The 24,302-nt window shown below is 38.8% G+C and overlaps 1 protein-coding gene across 2 annotated transcripts in view; it reads right to left on the bottom strand.

Annotated features, from left to right (window-relative positions):
* BMP5 (bone morphogenetic protein 5) overlaps nucleotides 1-24,302 on the bottom strand; it is a 57,254-nt gene that overhangs the window by 14,912 nt on the left and 18,040 nt on the right. For both annotated transcript variants that reach the window (XM_059842709.1, XM_059842710.1), the window contains 3 exons: nucleotides 17,287-17,479; nucleotides 11,362-11,510; nucleotides 908-1,105 (listed from right to left, as the gene is read on the bottom strand). In XM_059842709.1, the coding sequence (XP_059698692.1) occupies nucleotides 908-1,105; nucleotides 11,362-11,510; nucleotides 17,287-17,479 (540 nt within the window). The remainder of the gene's footprint in view (nucleotides 1-907; nucleotides 1,106-11,361; nucleotides 11,511-17,286; nucleotides 17,480-24,302) is intronic.

Raw genomic sequence — 24,302 nt, 5'->3', positions numbered from 1 at the left:
TCTGTCAAGGTTCTGAGACAGATATAAGTAATGCATATTGCTTATAACACTTCTCCTCAAATAGGTGAGCCCCACCCCAAGGCTAAATTCCTTCCACAAAATATTGATTTGCTTACTTTTAGACTTCCATGGGATTTAAGAACAGCACTTATATTGAGGTTTTGATATACTGTTATTAAATCTGCCATGCTTCTAGAAAGAAACACTTTCATACCCTTTTCCCAAGAAGTAGAAATGTTTGTTCAGAAGTGAGTATATTTAGAAAGTGACTTTGTGCCTTCAGCTGAAAGGATTGTTTCAGGAAAAACTGGAGCAAAATTTATTCCAGGCTCTAAAGCGATTAAGAACATTTTTATGTGAATTATTGTCCATACATTACAGATAAGGGACCAAATTCACTCCATAGAGGGATATATCTTATCTTTATATCATTGCTTGTCAGCTGGTCTAACTGCTAAACAGTTTACGATTTTGCAGATTGGTTAAGCTTCCTCATTTCCAGTATTGAGATTTTTGTGTTACATCTTGCCTTCTTCAGCTGAGAGGCAGTTTTGGTGAGGCTTCCTAGACAAGTAGTAGGGGTGCAATCCTTTTCCTCTCTTTGTTACTTATGCATAGCAAAGATATCATCCAGTTGCATACTGTGTAGGCTTAGTTTCAAGCTCAGACACAGACTTTCTCAACTGCTTGGTCATTTCACCCTCCTGGGGCCCATGATAAGTGTAACTGATCTGACTTACAGAAGGTAGATCTCACCCAGGGCCAACATAAGGAAAGAGGAGTCAGAACACTGTTTCTGGCAGTTCAGCCAGTGAGCAGCACCGTTTTGAGCTGTTGTGACTGCATTTCATTTGAGCAGGTGCCCATACCTCCTATAAAAAGACTACAAATCATAGCTCCACCTTACCCCCAACGCTTGGCATCCTAGAGGACTCCTGTTGACTACTGGATTTGTTGCGATTCTGATTTTTCCTTTTATTGTTGGCTGCTCGGACAGAACGGAAGAGCACTTCACTTGCCTTGAAGAATGCAACCATGAATGGTTGCTTTGACTGAGGCCCATGTCTTCCAACCAGGCCAGCAGATTTAACATTGATACTTCGACCTAAAAGCAATGGAAATTGGAAGTTAAAAGGTGAACTTCTGTCCCTCCCAAGGCCGTAGCAGGAGTTCAACTATTGACTGAATCATAGCAAGGAATTTGCTGCAATCCTGAATTTACATGATTAGGAGCCTATCCACATTTTGTTGAACAGAACTTAAAAAGACAAAAAAGCTAAACAATTTGCAAAAGTTTCAACAGCTTTACAGATACAATTTTTATTTAATAAAATTGCAGTCTCTATGTGCTATATATCTTATTACAGAGGTGCTTTAATTCAGTCTCATGCATACTTCTATAGAAGTGAAAAATAAATGAGCCCAATTAAAGTCTGTTTTCTATAGAAAGGATAATGTAATGAGGTCTTCTAATTTTGCATCATTTCAGTAGGAGGTGGAACTTTAAATCCCCCAAGCAAACCAGTAGCAAATAGAAGTGTAGATAATAAATGCAATTCCGCTTTAAAAATAAATATTGTGCGGTGTTACTCAAACTGATGTTCATTCACCAGTAAAGGTAGGAAGCCATTCAGTTGTCCAAGAGAAGAGAGTTTGAAATATGTGTATTATTGACTCTGGTTCTGTTCCCAGGGGATGTGCATATTTCTTTAAAATATTTGTTCAGTCAGGACTGTGTGGTAACCTCACTATATTATGTGGTCTAAACCTCACTGAAAGAAAGGAAAGCAAAACAAGTCACTGAAACTGCATCAGTGACATTTTAGCAAATAAACCCTCACTCTTAACAGAATTTATTTTGGCAGCATAAACACTTTTGTGCGTACGTGTATTATGCAGAGCCCTTCAGCTGTCAGAAAATGAGACAGTGTCATGTGAAGCTGTGCAGCTGTGCAGGGTGGGGACACAGAGGTCCTTTAAACCCAGGGAGGGTGCGGGCACTGGCACCGCGCGCCGGGCGGCACCGGGGTGCCTCGGCATTCTTCTAAACCCGCTGGAAAATTTGGTACGTGGGCAGCAAGGGAGCATCTGCCTCACAAATGTATAATGCTGTTAACTCAATCACCCTGAAAAAGAACTTGAAAACAAGCATAGGAGTAAACATTATAGAAATAAGCATATAGGCTTCCTTTTCAAACACAAACTCACAGTGGCTGCACGCCAGAGTCTATATTTCTTAAAAAAACTCTATCACTGGCGTAAATGAAAGAGGCAGTTTGATTTGTGGTTAAAGTAGTTTCCATTCTACTTCCACTGTAACAAATGTATTAATTCAGCTCAGACTTCCTCCTTCTGGCAGCCCTTTTGCAGTAAAAAGAGAAATTAGAAGTTCCAGCCAAATACCATACCTTGAACTGACCCACTTCAATACATAAACACTTTTACAACATGTTTATTCAGGTGTAGCACTTTAAATTGGTTTAAGATGTTTCCAGTGACAGAGAGCCCAGCAAAGGCAAGAGAAGAACTGAGAAAGTTAGCAGTTATGGAGCAGAGTAATTGGCAACATATTCTGAACAATTTTGATAATTACTTTTTTGACTGCAATGGAAAAATATATTTGTTGAAGCTTCTGATTTCATTTTAAATGCTTTTTTAGTCTTGTGTTTCTTTAATTCTTCTTTTCATCTGTTTGAGTTACTATTAAATAATTCAGTAACATTTATTTCTATATGTTCCAATCTTCTGTTGCAAGTCAGATATGAAAAACTGTACATGCTATTCTCTATTCATAACAACATGGACAAGCTAGCTTCTCACCACAAAGTTCCACATTTCCCTTCATTTCTAGAGGGAATATTTTTACTATTTTTCCTTACTTTTCATTCCAATGACTTTCAGAATTTTAATTTTATCTGTAAAATATTAATGCTTTACTGGTGGACATATGGAGAATACTATTAGATTTATATTTTGAGAACTGTAAAGGTGTGTGAAGCTTTTCTGAATTTAAATTTAGGTTCCCTGAATTTACAATGGTGGATATTGTGTGCGAAGCAAAATATCCCTCAAACCAATGTGAACTCCCTTTAAAATAACTTTTAATATTATTAAGTTTCCTCTGGGTTTCCTTTAGACTTCAGCAATGAGATGGCTATTAAGATTCCACAAGTTAAGGCTTACTTGGTTATCCAGGGTATAGAGATATACTATAAAAAATTAATCCTGTTACCCACAGCCTTTTTACACAGAGAAACAGCTTATGTGACTATATTCCTTTATGTGCTTGATCTTCTAAGCAGTCAGCATAAGATTTTAGGACTCATTTGTTCAACTAATGAATGGTATATGCTCTGGATCTGCTTCTTGTGCAGAGGAAAACTTTTATTGACTTCTATGGGTACATTGTTAAACTTTTCTCTCTCAGTTTGTCATATACCTTAGCTTAACTGCAACTTTCAGAAGATGAAGCAATCAAAATATACACTGCCCTTGAGACGCTATATTTCTTCTGAGGAGGATCTCTGAACTGTTTGCTTTGGAAATTCAAACTACATATGTTGTCTCCATTTTAGGTTGCTTCTTTTCAAAAGAAATTTTTCATTTACAGAACTTCTGTTATCCTTTATTTAAAAAAAAGGGAAGGAAAAAAGAAAAAAAAGTGTATATGGGGGATATTTGCCTCCAGTCTAAAAAGCATTGCCCCTTCTTGAAGAGGAGGTACTTCAAAGCATTCTGCCTCTGAAAAGCATCAAGTTTCTGCCACAGCAGTATCTCCATTGTGTGTGCTATGGTCTTGTTAGGTAGTCCTTATTTTTGTTTGTAGTGTCAATTTCAGCATACATTAAAAAAAAATTTTTGCTCTACCCTGAATTTCCCCTTGTAGCATTCATTTTTGTAAGTGGTCTTAATCTATCTTGTAAACATTTTGAAAACTCTTGGCTTCAATGGCAACTGGAAATCCAGGTCTCTGGGGCATGCAGTTGTTCCATACTGTGGCATTAAAGCAATACTTTCTAAAGTCAGCTGAATGACTCAGGCTGACCTGCTTAACTACCCTCGGAGCTTCAGCCAGATGAAACTTGTAAAACCAAAACAGCAAGGTTTGTCTTTCTGCCTCTCTTGAGCATCTACGAACAATGTTGTCAAGCATTCTGAAAAATGGGCTCCATTCTGTTCTTCCATCAAATCTTTAATTCTGAGGATTTCAAAGATTTTTTTCAGATTTCAGAAGGAAGTGCAAGTAACCAGCAGTCTGCTAGTGCCTGCTCCACTGAACTTAGCCACTGCAATTGCCCCTGCATCTAGGAAAAACCCCAAAAACAAAATAGATGGATTTACTCTGTGCAGTGATAGTCCAGAGCCATTGTATTCTTCACATTCTGGCATGCACTTCTCAATACTGCTCTGACGATTAATTATCTCCTCTACATACTGGCAGGTATATTTGGAGACTAAAACTTATTTAAAGCATTATGTTTCAAATGTGCTGAACTCCTTAGTCCTTATTCATGGGATTCTGAGTCTTTGGCAAGACGCATTTGTTTGACTTGGCATTTAAACTTCTTTTTGGCTTTTATACTATTTGATAGTAAGGTGCCCTTAGCAGTTTGCATAAAAGCTTGCATGGAAGTTTGGGTTTGACTGACTGAACTGAATGACTATTATTTGCCTTTTCACATTCTCTCCCCTAATAATAAAGGCATCGCCACTGCAAAAATAACTGTGAAGTTCAGCTTACAAAAAAGTCCTGTCTCAACAATCCCGACAATTTTGTGGTTTTTGTTTTTTCACCCACAAAATAGGAATTGCACTTGGGTTGACAACAGCAGAGCCATTTGCTGTGTCCCTCTGTCTGCTTCAGTTCAGTCACATGCAGTCATATCATACAGTCCTTTGCGTGAACTGATCAAGTTCCATCTTAAAAGTTCATTTCCCCTCCAGCTGCTCCAAATGGAAATGCAAGAGCCCTTCAAGCTTTCAATAATAATCTGTCTCGCAGTCTTGACCTGGAGACATATCCTTGCTTTTCATAACATTCAGAAAGCTGACTTTTTCCGAGACTGCCAGTGTGGATGCTCATGACAGTAAGATCTCTGCCTTGGCTTTATCTCCTCAGACAGTATATATATTTTAAGTAAAATATTGATCAGATGCTTATTTTGCAAGAGCTTTCAGTCATTATGCATCCTAGCCAGATTTACACTGGCAACACAGCACAATGAGTAATTCCAAATTTCATTATTTTGTCCTGAGTCATCAGCCTGCACTAAACCACTCATTTTGTTATGAAAAACAAGAACTTATTTACTTTCAAAAGTGTGCAAGAAGTCACAAAACACATTTTATAGATTAACCGCTACTGCTAGGTCACAGTAGTTATTTTGGTAATTTGTACTTAGAAATGAAAAAATTTAGCAATTCGGAAAATTCACTTCAGTGCAGTTAGCTGAAAAAAAAATTAAAGTTCCAATGCCACACCTAGGAGTTCCTTCTTTTGGGCAGTGACATCTGAACTGAGGAAAGGCCTTTTAAAGAAAGATCCTGAGCATCCAAGGTCCAATAACATTTAATATTTGAGCAAAAACTGCCCATAGGCTCTGACTGTGAAGTCTGACACAGTAGTTTTCAAAATTAGAGAGAAACTCTCATGGTTGTTCATGCCTGAACAGCACTCTTGAGAGCAATGGGACTTGAAACAAAAGAATTGAGCTAGAGCTTGGCTACCTAACCTTATTTAAAAAAGAGACAAGAGAAAAGCTAATAAGACCAATGTGATGGTCTATATATAACACATCCTCAACACTCCAACTCTGAAGTATTTTTTACTGTCTCTATTGTATTATCTACATAAACTGTTGCTCAAACTTTTCCTTTGGTGGACACATTTATCTATAACAACATAAAATATGCTTTTGACACATGCTTTATGTGTTTTATTAACTCTTCTTCTCCCTGGAGGCTTTAAGGAATTCTGACAAATGGGTGGTCTTGGATGCTCTGCTCTGCGTTTCCTAGGCTTCACAGCTTTAGTCAAGACAAGATTCATCTTTTGTTTGTCAAATCTTACATTTAGTTGTTTTTACTCAGTTCATTCAAAGGAATTTTGGGTATCTTTTTGTGTTAATTTTGGTATTCATAAAGCTCTTGGAGAAAGCACTTGGGGACACATAAGGAACTCTGATATGCTGTATAATGTGGCAGTACCATATATGCTTACACAAAGAAAATCAGCTGCAATTATACACAAAAATGCTCTGTAAGTACTTGATTTATCCTTCCAAGTTAATGCACTTAAACTGTGAGTGGCTTGTGGGAGTCCTGGGGCTTTTCTGCACCATTAAAAAATGTGTTCAGGAAGACAATAAAACAAGGAGAGATTAGATTAATTGGTCATCCACCAAAGAATAAAATGGATAAAAGCCTTCTGAATGGAATGGAACACAAATGTCATTATCTCTAAACTAATGGTGTTGAGAAGCAGCTGTATCCTTCATCTGTCTGGGGAGCAGGGTGTGGGGTGATTTGCACAGCTGTACAGCCAGGACCAGTGTGCACCAGTGGTGGTAGGAGAAGGGGTGGGAGCCTGTTTCACTCCCCTCCTTGGCCCTTCTGCTTGAAGTGAGTGTGCCCTTACTAACGAAGGGTGTGACCGTGTTTGCACCCAGCTGGAAACTGCGGCTCCACCTGTCTGAGCAAATTAAAGACTGCTGGAACGGGATCATCTGCTCTGCTCCTGGTGCATTTACATCCTGTGCCAGCTCCACCACAGTGAACACAACCTCAAGGCAGCCCTGCAGCACTGAGACCTTCCTCATGGGGACAGCTGCCATGGGATCACCCTGTTTTGGAGACTGAGAGACTCATCCCTCCAGCTTGTTTCACACCACAGTGTTGCCGAGCCCGTTTAATTTAAAACTAGCGCAATTTTGGCCAAAGTCAGCTCTGAACCAGAAATGAATGTAGCTGTACTTAGGCAGTGCTTGAGCCCAAGCTAATAAAACCTGCTGAGGGGCAGGATGTATTAGCTTGGGTTCAGTGCTGTGCTAACATGGCTATATGGCTTCCAGATGGCCCAGAATTTAGTCAGAGCTATTGCCTGCCAAAGTCCATATATATATCAATAAAAATACCTATTTCCTAAGTTACCCCACAATAGGGACAGTAATGGAGGTGACACTGCTCCTCATACTTTGCCTTGTAAATACCAGATCCATCAAGAGGTTTAAAGGTAACAACCCAGCAGCATCCTGCAGATAGCTACCATGGTCATGTAAGCGAGATGCCAAGGTGGTCTAGGGGCAGCTGTGGGATAAATTCACAACATTTAGTGTGGTAATGGTGAGGCTAAAACAACATCAAATATACAGCCAAGTACATGAAGAGGCCGGAGTGCTGCCACAGGTTATCATGGCTTGAAAGCAAACCAGCCACTCCATGCCACACCAAGAAAGCTGCCTTTCTGAAGGCCTAGTTGGAAAAAGGGACCTTGGAAGATCCAGACTAAAAGGAAGAGAGGGTAAAAAAGAGAGACTGTGTTTTTTAGCTTCATTCCCAACATCTCTGGAGGAGAACTTCACCAATCCTTCATGCAGCATGTGGGGTTAAGAACCAAACCTTCCAGTCAGAGCCTACCCAAATTCATGCTGAAGGGGAAATTAGCCTTCCACAGGCTTCACTTGGATTGAGTAACCTATTTTTTTCAAGTTTGCTTTTGCTCTGGGGAAAAAAAATGCTTGAAGTGAGAGTCAGAGTCAGGGAGCTGAGGGCTCCTGCTGCCTGCCCACCTCAAAAAGCAAGAAAGCCCAAAGAAACCTTCTGTGGGACTATGTGGTAACAGAAATCTTAATCTTTGTTTTTTTCAAAGTAGACACCAGTTTCTTCCCCTCTGGTGTGCTGGTGAAAAATAAGTGAGAGCTGCAGTAATCTAATAAAAGGCACAGAACTATATGACTGTGGGGCTACTCAGGCTGTTGTGTTGAGAGCTGTGTATTTGGAATCCATTTTATTCTGTGGATCACCACCAATCACATTGCACATTATCTCCTCCTCCCATTCCCTGTAAACAACTCTAGGCTCTCCTCAGCAACGACATAAATAGAAAAAGGATTAATCTTGTAGCTGTTTATACCACTTCAGCAATAGTGATGTTCAGATCACTGCTAACATCCACTTATACAAATGCTAAATGTTAATACAAAGGTGCTGATTCACTAGAACAAGTTTTAAGTCTTAGGAGACGTGGTATATATACAGGAAGAGGTTGCATGGAGCTTTTCAAATTGTTTGTGCATCTGTATTGATTTTATGCTGCAATTCATCCAACACCCGTGCATCCTTCAGCGTGAAAAAGATCACCTCTCATTTGAATCACAACAGAGAATTTTGGTGTCAAAAGCAGGGAATCAGCCAAAAGGGGATGCTGCAGAATGTGGAGGATACATTAAAAAAGAGAATAAAAAAAACCTGATCCTTAATTTGCCACAGCCCCAGGGAAAGAGTGCATTATATGTTGACAGCTTCCATATGTGTCATGCAAACCTTTATTCTTACTGTTCAAATTAAATGTCCCATTAAGAGAAAAAGTCTACATTTCATGCTAAAATGAGACGTATGATACCAAATACTGTCCTAAAGAAAAAATAAAACACATTCCAGTGTCATGTGGCTTTTTGTACTTTTTTCAGCATTTTCAAAGGGGGAAAAATATGAATTACAACAACCAGACATTTTTCCAAAGATTTTTTTTCACACTCTTGTATTAGTTTAAAATATTTTTTATTCCTTATGTAGACATTATTATTATTATTATTATTATTATTATTATTATTATTATTATTAGTGCACCATCTTCAGGGATGCAAAGAAATATACACAAGTTATTGCCAAAAATGCCTCTGATAGATGAGGGTAAGAAAGATTACTTTTAATGGTGGTGATAACAATGTAATAGCACCCTGGAGTCTCAGCAATTATTGGTGCCCTATATTGACTGTATGAATAAATCTAAAAATTAGTATGTGTTACAGACTTGATTATCCAGGACCCCAGTGCAGCACCAGAATAACTCAGTCAGGGATCCTCTTACTTAACAGAATCCCATTTAGTTTAATGATCTGTTGCAATAGGAGGGTTAATGGATCAGGTCTTATCATAAACATCTCTCCAGTTATGGGGACAGAAGTACTATGCCTCCTGCAAACTCGGCTGACAGCTGGAGGCATGAAGAAATGTGCTTCAGACCAGCATGGCCTGAAGTTCACTCCAGCCAAGGGAAGGTTTTCCAGCTGATTTGAGCCAGTCCCTGAGCTCTCACAGAGAACTGGTTGGAGGAAGGTGGGTGGGGTCCTCTGGGTTACGAACCGAGCCCGCTACACACTGAGTTGTATAAAAATTCATGTTCCATCTGCACACAAACGTGTCATTCAACTGCTGGTGTTTCTAATAGCTTCCAGAAGTAACAGCAACCCAATAAAAATAATCAAAGCCTTAAGAGCAAAATTGTAAGAGCATGAAAGGATGATTTTGCTTGTGCTAAGCTGAAGCAGTGCAGCATAGGTCTATCCTATAGTTTTGAAAACTTTAGTCCCTAGAAGTGGACTCCTTGTACAAATAAAGTGAAAAAGGGAACAGAAAGTGAGGGAAAAGGCAAATTCTTTCATAAGTCAAATAAGTAAGGAGCAAAAGGTAAAGCTGTTTGTGGCTTTGGAATTTAAAATAGAAAATTATCTATCACCTTTCCGATCTTGGGAGTAGGACAGGGGAAATATTTACATGAGCTATTCTTTTACAATTTCTTCAGTGTATCAACCTAAAGGTTTCCTTTTACCCATGCAAACTTTCCTGTAGTTTACCAAACGGATGTAATTTTGAGGCTAGAGCCAACAAATTGCTGGTTGCAGGGTTTCTTAATGAATGCCTTTCATGGATATTTAATTTTCAACAATTTCTGTGTTCAAATCTCCTGGAAAAAAAAAATAAAAGTCAAGGATAGAGTTTATTCTGGAGCAGGAAAGCTGGCCAGAAGCCAGCCCACCTAATTTGGATTCCTGATGGAGGTGTCACCTCCCCAGAATGGTAAGAGCTTTAAAATGGCCTGACTAAACCAGGCTGCCTGAGAGATCTACTCCGCACGCAGTCCAGGCTCAGGAGTGGTGCCTTTGGAGGCTGGGTGAAGGCAGCAAGGTGGCCTGCTCTGCACTGGTGCCCCCCTTGTCCACTGGCTGTACTCTGGCTGTAAGGTAACATTAGATGGAATGGCCATGAGCTCTGGTGCAAGCCTGCCAGCTCTCCTCTGAAGCATCCTGCCTAAAGGACAGTTTTTGCATAACTCTCCAGCAGCCAGGGCACTTGCTGAAAAAGTATGAGATGCTTTGTTCACAGCCCAGCTGAGCCTGAGGGAGAATTTAGATCAAAACCAATGAGAAAATGTAGCCAGAACAAAGAAGAAAAGAATATTAATCCTTACACCGGGGTTTCTTCTGCTACTCATTAATATTATGTCAGCTAAGGTTTAGATTAACTGGCATCATAGATCCCTTGACCTCTGACATAAAAAGCTTTTTGACAAAAAGAGTTAAATCTGAGTTTGCTTGTAAAGTGGTATGGATTAAGTGAACCATCACAGAAAAAACAGTATATAAGTCTCTTTTTATTAGTTTCTAAAGAAGTCTAAGTAAAGAACATTTCTTCTAAAAATATTGTTTTGCACTGAGATGCATTTTCAAATTTAATGAAGAGCATAACTATGAACAATGCAGTAGCCCAGTAAATGTGTGCTAAAACCCCCACAGCTCAAAACTTCAGTTTTGATGTGGTCTTTTCTAATTTTCAGCTAACCAAAGTTTCCAAAATTTCAAATTTTTAACCCATTTCAAGGTAAAAAATATAACAATTTTTTTTTTTTCAAATTAAAGAAAACCAATTTCCACATTACCCTATTGTTAATGTTTCTTCAACATCAATATCAACAAACGCTATACCTTCTGAATGGCTCTGAGGTTTATTTTATAACTTTTTCTATGCTTCAGCCCAAGAAGTTCTGCAAATCTGTCTGACTTTCCTGAATGTAATCATCAGTGGTATCTTAATTTTGTGGATTTTAATTTTGTATGTAGGAGCTCCTATCCTGAACCCAATTTCACTTGATTCAGTTAGTTTTCTAATTGCAATATTCTAAAGAATAGAAAATAATAGAAAATTTGCAGACCACATCAACAGCAGGATAGGAGTGGTGTATTTGCTTATAAACTCTCAGTGAATTGCCACCCAGTCAAGTTAAAAAACACCCATCCAGAAAAAAGTCCTAGGAAGGTTTGACAAGAGCACAGAAGGCATTGGGATCTGTAGTTTGGACCTTACCGTCCCCAGTTTCAGCGCAGAGTTGCAAGCCCAGGTTGTTCTGTGGATTAATCACCCAGTGATTGCTGGTCACAGTGATGTCAAACACAAACCAGCCCACATCAGAAGCTTGAGCCTTTCTTGTGTCTAACAGGAACAAGTCTGCATCCCTAAGTTAAAGAAAATAGAGAGTTAAGGCATTCAAATATTATTAGTTTTGTTCCTAATTTTCTTGCTGACAATAACTTCTTGGAATTCAAATTATTAATCCTTTGACATATCCTCATTATGACATAGTACAGCACGTGATGTACGTGACAGGTAGTTGGCAAGTATAATACAGGTATTTCCCCTAAGAGGCCTTTCTGAACTGAGATTCAGCATGTAAAAATGATAGCTCTGGAAAATCTGAAAAATACAACTTCCTGATATAACTACCCTAACAACATAATTGAGGCCATGTATAAAAATTCATCTTTCAACATTAGAATGCCTCAGGAAGATTCACTTTTATAAACTTTTCAGCATAAAAGACAAAAAAATGTTAAAATCACTTCCCAGTTTCAACTAAACTCAGAGGTATAGCATTGCTAAAAAGATCTGTTGTTAATAACATATGACGGCAGCTGTATCCTATGACAAAACAAGAATAGATGGCAGTTCAGACCGTTTCCTATTACTACAGATGTTTAGAAAATAAGTCTCTACATCAAAGCAGAAATTACATATCTATTCAATAATATAATTATTACATTTTAACCCTCAGTTCCCTGGTATATTTTCAAATTTGTTCCCATGAAATCTTCCACTAATTCAGAAGGGCTGCTCAGGGGAGTTAGTATAATTGTGTTACTAAATTTTTAGCATGGGTCATTTATTTATTCTATTTCCATATATCTTGTGACACAATTGGTTCCAGATCATCGTCTGTATTACAAATAATTTACTACAATGACCAGACTAAACCCAAGATATTTAACTCTCATCAGTTTCATTTTACACGCTTCTATAAAGCAGCATGCATTATTAAAAACTGTTTTCACCATTTAACCTTATAAACTGAAATCTATAGTTATAGAAACCTATTTTTTTATGCCACAGAGAGTAGTCAAAACAGTAAGATACAAGAAAATTTTTTTATTCTAATTTTTTACTGTACAAGTCAGCTAAAGGCAGACTTGGCTCACACAGATCTGGGAATTGTACTGTCGCCTTACAGACAGAATGAATACACATTTAATAGAGGAAAGACAACCAGAAAGAACAGGCTTTGTGTGAAAAAGTGGATTTAAAATTGCTAGTGCCTTGTCACTGTATTCTTACAGTGCTTAATCACAAAGACACCTTAGAAAGTTCCTGTCTTATCTAAACACAGTAAATGCACTCAGAAGGTCTGATACTGAAAAAAGCATCAAGTGCACCTTTTGAAACTGTGAATGCTAAATAATGAAGAAAATGAGACCAAGTGAACTATGACAAGCATATGTTTACTTATGTGTGAGATATATCTGCAAAACCAGGTTAAGGAGCTCAGAAATTATAAAAGAATGTAATTAAAAAAAAAAAAAAGGGAAGTGAAAGGGCTTTTTTTTCAAACAGCCTTTTTTTTCCTTCTGTTAAAGGATAATCTTTTGCTACTTCCATTCTAGTATAACTGTGCTAATGACCACACAAGGAGAAAACCTACATTCCCCCTCTGGAGTTAACATGAAGAAAATCTTACAATTCAGAAGAGCCTGACCTGCTATGCTAGCACTGAACAAATGAACAACGTACCACAAGCTCATAAATAGAACTCTCTGGAGTCTTAAATGACAACTTTTTTCTCTAATAAGCAATTTTATTCGAATTTTAAACCTGAAAATTTCCGACTGTAATAGTCTTCGAGATGTTTATTTAGAAATACTTTTGCATCACTCAGTAGAATTAATAGAAAACTGTAAAAGTGTTTGGAATATAAAATACTACAATACCACAGTGATATAATTCCACACTTGTCTTTTCTCCTCCTAGAATACATAATTGGTTTCTCATACAGAGTGTTTCCATTTCAAATCCAGGACTGATACTAAATGTTCTCATAATCACAATGTTTCCCATGTCAAATCAGAATAAGGCACTACTTATGTTGCAGACCAGAAATTCCTGTGAGGGACAAATTTTTCCTCAATGTGACTTTATTACTTTGTACTGCAGCAAAAACTCAAACTAAAGTGTCTTTGGTATTGATATTTCAATTACTTGTCTGTCTCCCTGCAAGTACAGTGATCTGGCTAGGGTAATAAACTTTAAAGAGACAGATTGCTCTTACTCATTAGCTCAGCAAATGAAATGAAAATGAGTTGGGGTTACCTAGAGAAAACCAGAACTGATTCTTGAGACCACATAGAAGAATGGAGAAAATATATCTGGACAAATACTGATAATTTAGCCTGCATAACAGCATGTTACTACAGAAATTCAAAGTCTGTAAAAGTCAGGGAAAAGAATTAAGGGAAAATAACAACTTCTTCCACAATTGATACAGATACAGGGTAAAAACCTGACTCCTGAGAAGGCAGCAGGAGCTCTGGGATCAGAGTTCCCCCATTAGCTCATGTCATTCATTCAAACTTCCCATCGTATTTTGTGACATTTTTAATTTTAAAATTCTCCTTTATTCTACGCAATCACACTTAAAATGAAAAACAGCTGCAAATTTTGGCTGAATTTTGAAAAGTTTTTCTATTTAAAATATAGCCCACAACACGTAATAAAAACCCAAGGCATTATGTCGTAAATAGCCCAAAATGCAACAGTGAATGCATTCAGGCAGAATGCAGCTGATTGGCTGCACCTTTACTGAGGCTCTTGAAGTTTAGTGATTTCAGTCCGGTCCCCAATGATCAGTTTTCTAAAGAAGAAATGCTACCACAGTCAAGAATTTCAGCAAAGAGGATAAAGCAGAACATCTAAGAAGCTCCACATCTCCTGGGACCCTTAAGGAAGTAAAGGTGGAACAAGCCATTTACATGTTCCTTGAAAGACAGAGCAGTCCTGATCAGACCAAATAATCATTGCAGTGTAATAGGCCGTGCCAATAATGCTGTTTTACCTCTAGCCTCATTCTGGAAACCAGCTTTGTATCTTACTGCCACTTGAGCATTCCCTAATGTGGGAAGAGCCCTCAGAGTTCACTTGAATTAGTGGTTAGCTACCAACAAATCATGAACAAAGATTTGGCATCAATTGGACAATATTGACTTTTGTCTTGAGAAGAGACTCAGGTAGGAGTCGATGGTGGGGCTCTATAGGAAGCCAGCCTGCCATGGGCCACGCTGAACATTTCCTTAGACCAAATAAAAAATTGGAACTTCAGCAAACTCCAAGGGAATTAAACACACACACTTCAGTAGCCATGCTGCCAAAGAGACAGTAGAATGCCTGAGACTACAGCACAATCCTTAGTATGCAACTTGGAAACCCTACCCCCTGGGCACTCCCTGCCTGAAAGCACAGCAGGACTGTGTTTGGGATTGCCTGTCCTGCCAGACACCCGTGTTTCCTGCTCAAAGCAAAGGGTGGAGGAGCAGTTTTGCTGTGGAATGTCACTGGTAAGGACTGTGGGATATTACAGAATCACAGAATCAGAGAGGTTTGGGTTGGAAGGGTCCTCAAAGATCATCAAATCCCAGCCCCATGGCCCATGGGCAGGGACACCTTACACTGGGACCTGTGGCTCAAAGCGCCATTCAGCCCAACCTTGAAACCTTCCAGGAATGTGGCATTCACAACTTATGTGGGCAGCATGTTCCAGTGCTTCCCCATCTTCAAAGTTCTCTCCCTCTCCCATTCTGTAGTCACTGCTTCTAAAAATTTTGTACCTGAAACCTAATGTACGTATGTAGAATAAACCTGAGGTGACAAAGTCAAGAAAATCGCAAGTGAAGTCTGGGCCCAAGAGCAAAAGGCTTGGCTTTGCTGGAAAAATAAAAATTCCTGGGAGCTCGTCTTGGGCTCTCTTCTGCCTGGAGACAGTAAGGGGCAAGTGGAAAAATTTTCTTGTTTCTAGTTTGAACAGTGAAGAGCTTGTGGTCTTCTCCTGTCCTGTTCCACTGAGGCAGTTGCCTATAATATCCCTACATAGGGGCAGAAACTGTCAAAATCAACAGTAGGAGAGAAACACTTGGTCTACATCTGAAGCTTCTGTAGTTCCACTGGTGAAATCAAATGCATGGCTTGTCATTGCCTGTTCCTCCTTTCAGCAGCATGCTTCCATTAGAGGACGTGGGGCTTTTATAATTGTAAATGCAAATATAAAGCATTTATAAATTTCTGTTTATGCATTGAAAGAAATCAAAAGCATTGTTTAATGCCTTCACAGAGGCAGTTGCCATTTGAACAAGTCAGATGATAACTGTGATTTTCATCTGAGTGGTAAACAGTTTTGCTTTCTCTAAAATAGAATACAACCACCAACTGTGAAAATATTCAAAAAACTTTTAAACAAAACATCAAAAGTATTAGAACAACGAATTTTTCCTGTTAGTTCATTAAAAAAATCTGAGTTCTCAGGTGAAAAGCTTTCATCTCCTTAGCCTTGACCTGTGCTCTTTAAAAGATGTGGTTTGTTCCTCCCTGCTTCATCCCTTCCTCCAATAAGTTTCTTCTAGAACCTATGTCAAAAGAATTTTTGGGAAGCTGAAGATAGAGGTAAAAAAAAAAAAAAAAAAAAATCCTACACTATTTTATTCCTCCTCAAATTTACTAAGAAATCAATATTCGGCATTCTGTAAGGATGAGCGCTTTCTGTCCTGTTGATTCCATTGTTGTAAAATGAATCCCTGTTTATAGCCATAAATATTTTATAACTTGGAGTTCAGAGGTCTGACCTGGAGGGTAAAAGCTCAAGATTCTGTGGGCAGAAAAGAGATTTGAATTCTGGCCCAGCCTTCAAGCTAACTTGTGATGGGGCTTTTATTTCCTCCCAAATACTCTGCAAGTTTAAGCTGACATTTTCTTTGGTTTTGCCAAAACTTCCTGGGATAGAAATCAGTTCCAAGATGAAGGAGAGTTTTTGTTTATCTTAAAATAGAACTTCCCTCCCCCTTTTCTGAGAAAAGACATAAACTAATTTAATTTCAATCCCTATATTTTGGGTCTATGTAGCTTTTTCAGAAGCATCTTGGAATTGATAGTAGTCTTCAATTATAATTTTCAGGTACTTAGCTATTTTGCCTATTGAAATCTGCTAATTTATGGAGGTCTTGTAGAGTCTCGGAAACATGTCATACACAGAGCTCTGCAAACTCCAATTCATGTTGCTCATGTGTAACATCATATGTGGCACTTAGGGACATGGTTTATTGGTGGATTTGGCAGTGTTAGGTTTATGGTTGGACTCCATCTCAAAGATATTTTCCAACCTAGATGATTCTATGATTTGTTTTAGTTTTCAGTTACAGTGATCAGCATGTGTTAAGTATGCACGTCATCTTAATGCATGAGTTATCTTTTAATTACCTTCTGCAGAATTGTCAAACAAGCCAAAAAGCCATGCTTCTTCAAAATAATCAAAGTTAGACAATCTTTCAGCCTCTAAGGAGCTAAGTGAATCTTGGCTTGCAGTACCTCAGTGTCAGCAAACGGTGCATGTCCCAAATCTAGACACTTAGATTGTGCATGGGACTCCATTTGCTGGCTGAGAACGTGAACCCTCACCCACTCTGTGCATGGGCAGATTTTTTGGTGAACTTGGACATAAAACTGGAATAAATTACATTTAAGGTAAGTTTTATTCTTGTTCAGTGCTTGCTGTTGTTGCCTAAGAATTAATACTGCACAAGCCCCAGTGGTAACAACGATGCCTTCTCAGGCGGACACACAATCGATTATTGCCTCCCTACTTAAGACAGGCAAATGGGGTGGAATTCAATATGTGATGAGTCCACGCCAGGACTGGGATACCTGTTGGGATACTCCTTGATGATCTGATATATGCTAATCTGAATGGTTTCATTCTCAAAGCGGCTGTTGCTCCGATCTTTGTATATGCGGAACTCGGCGGCTGTCACTGCCTCTCCGTGAGGGATCTGGGTCAGGTCAAAGCGGAATTCTTTGTAGTGCCTTCGGTGGTGGGAGAAGTCCTTGTCCCTTTCAACTGTGAGAAGAAGAATTGAATGTAAATTAAAGACGTGAAATAAATGCCCATTTCCCATGATTAATGGAGCGTTCCCTCTGCTTGGGGGTTAACAAACATGACAATATAAAACTGTGCAAATAATAAAACCACAAGCCCAGACATACTTCCAGTTAAAGGAAATTCCGCCAGCCCAGTATCTTCAGTTCAAAAGGAAAAAAAACCTCCGTGGCTTTTATATAAATTCCAGAAGCTGGAGTGGAAAGAATATCAAAAAAAGCTGAAAGGGGGCATGTTGTAAAGCAACTAGAAATATGGACAAACTAAAGCTGTGAAAGGATTTAGGATTTCAGTGTAGCCATAAGCACAGCAATAGCAATGTCAGAACTATAGATGACTTTGAAAAACACTAATTGCCTCTGTTAACCAGGCTGATGAGAGGAATGCAGCTCATTTCCACTTAACATAATAAAAGTGGCACTAAAGTGCTCTGCAACAGCTACGTAGTTAAGAAGCAGTTAAGTCATATAAATTACCACAAGTTGTACTCTACTGGCGCACACGTCATCTTTCCAGTAGTCAGAAGAAGGATCTCTGGGTCAGGGCCAAGTGGCTCTGGCACCCCAGCAGCATGGGATGTACAATCCTGGCTTGAGACGTCCCCTCAAACCTGTTCTGGGTGGGCAGGTGCAGCTCCCATGGCTTCTGACATGGTCCAAATTTAACATAAAAAAAGCAAACCTCATGATTACTTGATTGAGGTTTCTACAGAATTTTAAGAGGAACAAACCTGAGGATTTTAATTTATAACCGGTTTGGGTTTATTTCCATTGTCTGCTGCAGTTCTGATTCTGAGTTAGGAGCAACTTTAGCAATGGAATATATGTTTTGATGTGACAGCGGAAACTACAGGCCATAGTACTGGCTGGTGATCGCCTTATGGGATTAATACTTCAGATTAGAAGGATGTGGAAAGGAAAATGATCCATGGTTTCCACTTCCACAGAGTACAGCTATCATTGACCTATGAATAAGCTGTGCTCCGTGGGAAGACAGAATTTCTCATTTCTGGAAAGTTCTACCTGCCTCGTGACATACGTGCTTTGTTTAACTTATGGTGGACAAAGTCTAAAAGGCAGAGTTGGGATTTGGTTTAGATAACCAACTAAACATGTATGGCTGCACTCAGCTTCCCTAAACAATCTCTCTTGTAACTACAGCTCTTTTACTGTATTTTAGTCCTCAGATCTGAGGGAGGAACAAGGTCTGTTCTGAAAAAGCACACATTTGCATTACTAAATGCTACATGTATAAATAATGTGTACATTATTACAATAGTTATACTTATATGCTTATGTATACATCCCTCCCAAACAATTTTTTCTACCTCCATAATGGTATGTGTTTGCATGCATATACATATGATTATATAATTTTACGTATAAACCTACATATCTGTATTATTATTATGTATATGTTGTCTTACAAAATAGGAATCCACTAAAAGGTAAAAAAATAATTTTGGGCTTGCCATATAAGGGCATAGTTTTGGACATATTAAGTGGGAGCTATTGAACAAAAAGCATTTAACACTATTTTCAGAGCAGTAGTTACTAGTTAAGTCACTTGTGATCATGTAACTAGTTCTTTACAGTGTATTTCCCTGTCACCTTTTCAAAAATTCAAACTCTCTTTGCTTTCATTAACTTTTATACTTTTTCACATGCAAGCCTGTATTGCCTTGAGAAGCAAAAAGAATAAAATATATAGGCTATAAGAACACCTTATCTTCAGTGAAAATGAACTTTCTCCTGGCTGACAAAAGGAAAATTGTCTGCTAACTGTGAGGTTTACTTGGCTCAAGTGCATATTTAGCTTACATGGGTTTGCCATCGAAGGCTGTGTAGAAAAAGCAAAGCAGAAAAGCAGCAGAAGCATGTAAACTGGCTGCTCTGTGGCTGGAGATGGATGGGCTGCTACTGAAGAGAAACAGGATACAGTCTATTTAGCAGCTCCACTGCCTGCTTCTAAACCGTGAGATATATACAGAGATCTGACTTAAGGGTTGGGAGTTTGCTTTTTTTTTTAAATACCCATGTAAAGCCTTTCATTTCAGAGGAGCTTGGCAGAGATTAGCATATGCAAAAGCACTGAGCCGGGAGGGTTTTCTCTAGTACAAAGAGTCTGCTCCAAGTTTCTGAGGTTATAACTGAGCATTTCAAAATTGTCATGGAACAGATATGTCAATAACCTTCAAATGAAAACTATATTTAACACAGACTTAGTGTAGTGCAAACCTTTCTGCTGTCTCTGGATAGTATTTTTTCAACAAGTATTTACCAGCACGCATGGGTAACTAAGCACTACTCACTATGAGTAAATATTGAATAATTAGATGCTGAATGAAAGGTTTAAATGCCACTACTACTGGACAGATTGATTTTTATTTGGGTTTGAAGCTTCCTTCTGTCTAGTTTCTACCAAGTACTTTCTAATTAGTAACAACAGTTTAGAAACAGCAGTTGTCTCCCTGTGTGTTATAGTTTGGACAGAAGCCTCCACAATACCCCTAACTGTATCAGTGGGGATCTCTCAGGATCACTCACAACTGCTGAAAGAACACTGACAGCCACTCTCTGGTGGGCCTGAAATTAATTGTTACAACTCACACAGATAGTACTTATCTGTGTTTCCATGTATATACCCAAGGAAGATGCAGCACTGTCATCTGAAAGGGACACAAGTTCAAAATTTCTCTGATTCAGGACAGCGTTTGCAGGCAGGCTAGGACTTCAGAGCAGCAACAGTCTGCAGGAGTGAAGGGCTGTAGGAAACAGGCACTTAAAAACACTGCAAAAACACCCCGAGTCCAAGGAGGTCCCATTCTGCAGTGAATCCAGAATGTCTATCTGCAAATTTATATCAGCCAGTGTATAAAGCAAAAAAAAAAAAAAAAAAAAAAAAAGCATACAAATGTAGACAAATTAAAACTTTGCATTATGTAGCAGACTGCAAAAAAAGCAGTGATGGTCATGTTACAGTAATGACCAATGGTTAGAATGGTAGCCAAGTTAAAAAAGTAAAATACTATTTAATGATAATGAATATTTTGTTACTGAAAATGCACAAATCTTGGTCACTTCTGCATCTAATAAATGCCCCGTCAGGCAAGACTGTGAATGCTCAGTAGGGTATCTGTCAGGTCCTTTGTCCTGCTGAAATAATAGCATGACGTGCAGGGAGCCACCATTTCTCAAATATTTTTATTTCACAGGCAAGAGCTTTTCAACACTGGCAGCCTGAAAAACACAGGTTAAAATTTTCAAGTATTCAGTCCTTTCAGAATGTTCTCATGTCTTTCCAGCCCTGCTCAGTACATCTGCCAAAATGCATTTCTGAGGGACAAATCACAGCATCTAAAAACCAGTTGACCAGAAAAACAGTAAGCATTTTTTAATCACTGGAGGAATATAATTTTTCTAAGTAAAAAATAAGTAGAATATTAGGGGCAATGTTGATTAAAAAAAAAAAAAAGAAAAATCTTCCTTTGCTCTCATTGGTCAGGATTCTTAGCATTGACTTGTAAAAATGGTATTTTTATACCACCTGAAGTTAATAGATGCAGCACTACAGTTACATCAGACAAGTCGTGGCTCAGGGGAATATCACAAACACCTGTGTGTAAGACGGGAAAGAATGATATTTTCCACCCATGTGGCAAACTGATGAAACATTTACACTGTATTCACACTAAGTCCAACTCTAAGAAGAAAAAAAAAGTCAAATTTACAGGAAAAAAGGTGTTTTGGAAAAGAGGTCTTCTTTTACACCAAAACAAAATATCATGTGCTGTTTTTCATTAACAAAACTGTTTATTTTATGAGGGGAAAAAAGTAACAACTAAACAACACCAAAAGCCTTACATAGATGTATAACAAGCAATCAGTATTTTAGAAATTCACCTATAAATATCTGATTATGTTGACTGAGCTTAAACAATATAAAAACTGCTAGCAATGAGTTTAGGTCATAGTGCATGAGGGACTATTGGATGTGCCCTTTCACAGTGATTATCTCCGCACTGATATGTGCTTCACTTTTCCTGAAGATGTTGGTGTGTGGCTGTGACACATGGGCAAGGAGAAAGCTGCTTTGGCAAATGGATAACAAACCAAAGATAAGCTGAAAGACATGTTGTAATAAGCTGATTTTACAATAAAACATCCCAGGATCCCAAGTGGCTTCACAAACAGTGAAGCCTCACTAATCAAATTAATGTCACTTTTTAACTACTAAATCTATGTTCCAAGGCAAAATGGAGGGTCTTACAGACCTGTGTAACTAGAAAGGGTCATTTGCACTAATCTCACTGAATTTCACTGTTTGACTCTAAATTCTTTGCATAAGTACTAAGTAAACCAGTCAGTTTTAATCACTCCAAGGTGATAAAGTTTACAGTAAGCCGATACACTACAAACGACACTCATTTACATCTTGAATATAATGAAATGATAGTTTATCTACAGTGAACACTTGTGGTTATCTGACCAAAACAGGTCAAAGGTTCCAGGCATTTTCTCCTGAAATTACTCAGTGCTGCCTCTAATGACTGATAATTGAAAGCAGAGACTGGAAATATCAAATGTGGTAGGTGACAGATAAGCAACAGATTAATGCAAGTACTCTGTTACAGGACACTGAAAGGTCAGAGGCCCTAGGAATTAGCTATTGTGCTACTGTGAAAAGACAGACATCAAATAGCTGTTTACCCCATTCTTGCTCTTCTCTCTCTCAGTCAAATTCCAGTATCACAGATGAGACTGTTTGGAGTGACTCGCCTGTCATAAATTAAGGCAACAAATGTTTTGTAGAGTGTGTGGAAAGGTGAAAAGTGATTCTAGAGAAGCATACAGGGTTAAAAAAAAACCCAGCAAATAAAACAGTTATGCTAGGTGTAAATATTTCAATGAAGTGCTTCTGAGAGAAGTTAAGGACATTCATCAGAGTGTCACTCTCAGTTGAAAAGAGACTAGATTACAGATTCTAAAATATATATTTTTATTTTTTTAAGCTTTGTAAGTTTTTTGACTTGTAGAAAATGAATACCAACTTTAGAAAATTACTTTATCTGGGAAAGCATGCCTTTCATTTTTTCACCCTGGAAGTCCTAAAAATGTAATATCTAGTTAAAACTGAAGTAAGTGGCAGCCACTTCATCCTGTTCATTGGCCTTTGAATGAGGATTACAGTCTTCTAGAAAAGGTTTAAAATCAGGTGGACTTTTAAAGTCTAAGAATGAAGAAAAATAATTTCCCAAAGTAGTGATTAAAAAAAAAAAACCTGCAGACTATGATTCTACTTCTCTAATCACTACTGTTTTACTAGGTTTATCTGTTTTTTAGAATGGTAAGTATCCTGATCTGAACTCAGGGAATCTATTTTGAGTTAGACGTTGAAATTGGAAAAAAAAGTCACCTGTCCTTAAAGCACTGCTTTGGACACCAGAGCAGGCTGCCTGATACGGTCAGTGGAGAGACAATTCTGCTTGTTAAGGGCCAGCTGTCTTGTAGCAGCCAGCAAACAGAACAAAGGAGTTTATTTACATTTCCCCTTTGGTCCACTGCAGCTCCAGTGGATAGTCCTCGCTCAAAGGATAGTTCAATCCTTATCAGCTGATTTCAGTGACTGTGTCCTGACTGCCAGGATGGCAGTAACCCAGCAGTGGGACATCCTCAGCCATTCCACAGAAGAAATGCAGGGGTTGAGGTCCAAACTGAGAATGAAAGGGGTTTTTTTTCCCCCACCTGACTTCTTTTTATTATTTGACAATAGACATTTACCATTTACATTACCGTAATCATTCAGCTGAGTGTTTTAACTACAAAACTTCCCCACAGCATGTCTTCCATTTAGGATGAAGCAGTTGTCGCCTCAGAAACATGGTGGGATGTCTTGCACAACTGAAGTGCTGCTAAAGATGGCTATCAACTCTTGAGAAGGAGAGGAAGTGAGGTAGCCCTCTATATCAGGGAATGTTTTGATTGCCTAGGACTTAATTATGGTGACAGCTGTGTTGAGTGCTTATAGGTAAGAGTCAGAGGAAAGGCAAATGGCAGCTGTCCTGGTAGGAGTCTGTTACAGACCATCCAGCCAGGATGGAGAGGGAAATGAAATGTTCTACAAGCAGCTGGGAGAAGTCTCCCAGTAACCAGCCTTTGTTCTCATGGGGGACTTCAATTTACCAGTTGTCTGCTGGAAATACAACACAGCAGAGAGAAAACAGTCTAGGAGGTTCTTGGAATGTGTGGAAGGTAGCTCCCTCACACAGCTGGTGAGGGATTCAGCTAGGGAAGGTGGACATGCTGCTAGTGAACAGAGAATCACTGGTGAGTGATGTGATAGCTGGAGGTCTCTTGGGCACAGCAAACACAGAATTTTGCAGTTTTAATGCAGTTTTTCATTCTGAAGAAGTAAGGTAGTGAGTCAGCAGAATTGCTCCTCTGGACTTCCTCAGGGCACATTTTTGCCAGTTCAGCAGGCTGGTTGGCAGAGTCCCTTGGGAGGCAGACCTGAAGGACAAAGGAATCCAGGAAGGAAGGACATCCTTCACGAGAGAGATCTGAAAGACCAGGAGCAGGCTGTCCCCATGTGCCAAAAGACCAGCCAGTGGGGAAGAGGAGCAACCTGCCTGAACAAAAAGCTTTGGCTGGAAATCAGAAAAAAAAGGGGAGTTCATGCACTTGGGAAGAAGGGGCAGGAAATCAGAAGGACTCTGAGGATGAATGAGGTTATGCAGAGAGAAAATTAGATGGGCCAAAGCCCAACTATAATGTAATCTGGGCAC

This window comes from Haemorhous mexicanus, chromosome 3, assembly GCF_027477595.1.
Source record: "Haemorhous mexicanus isolate bHaeMex1 chromosome 3, bHaeMex1.pri, whole genome shotgun sequence".
Lineage (NCBI taxonomy): Eukaryota > Metazoa > Chordata > Aves > Passeriformes > Fringillidae > Haemorhous > Haemorhous mexicanus.
This window is presented reverse-complemented; position numbering and strand designations above follow the sequence as displayed.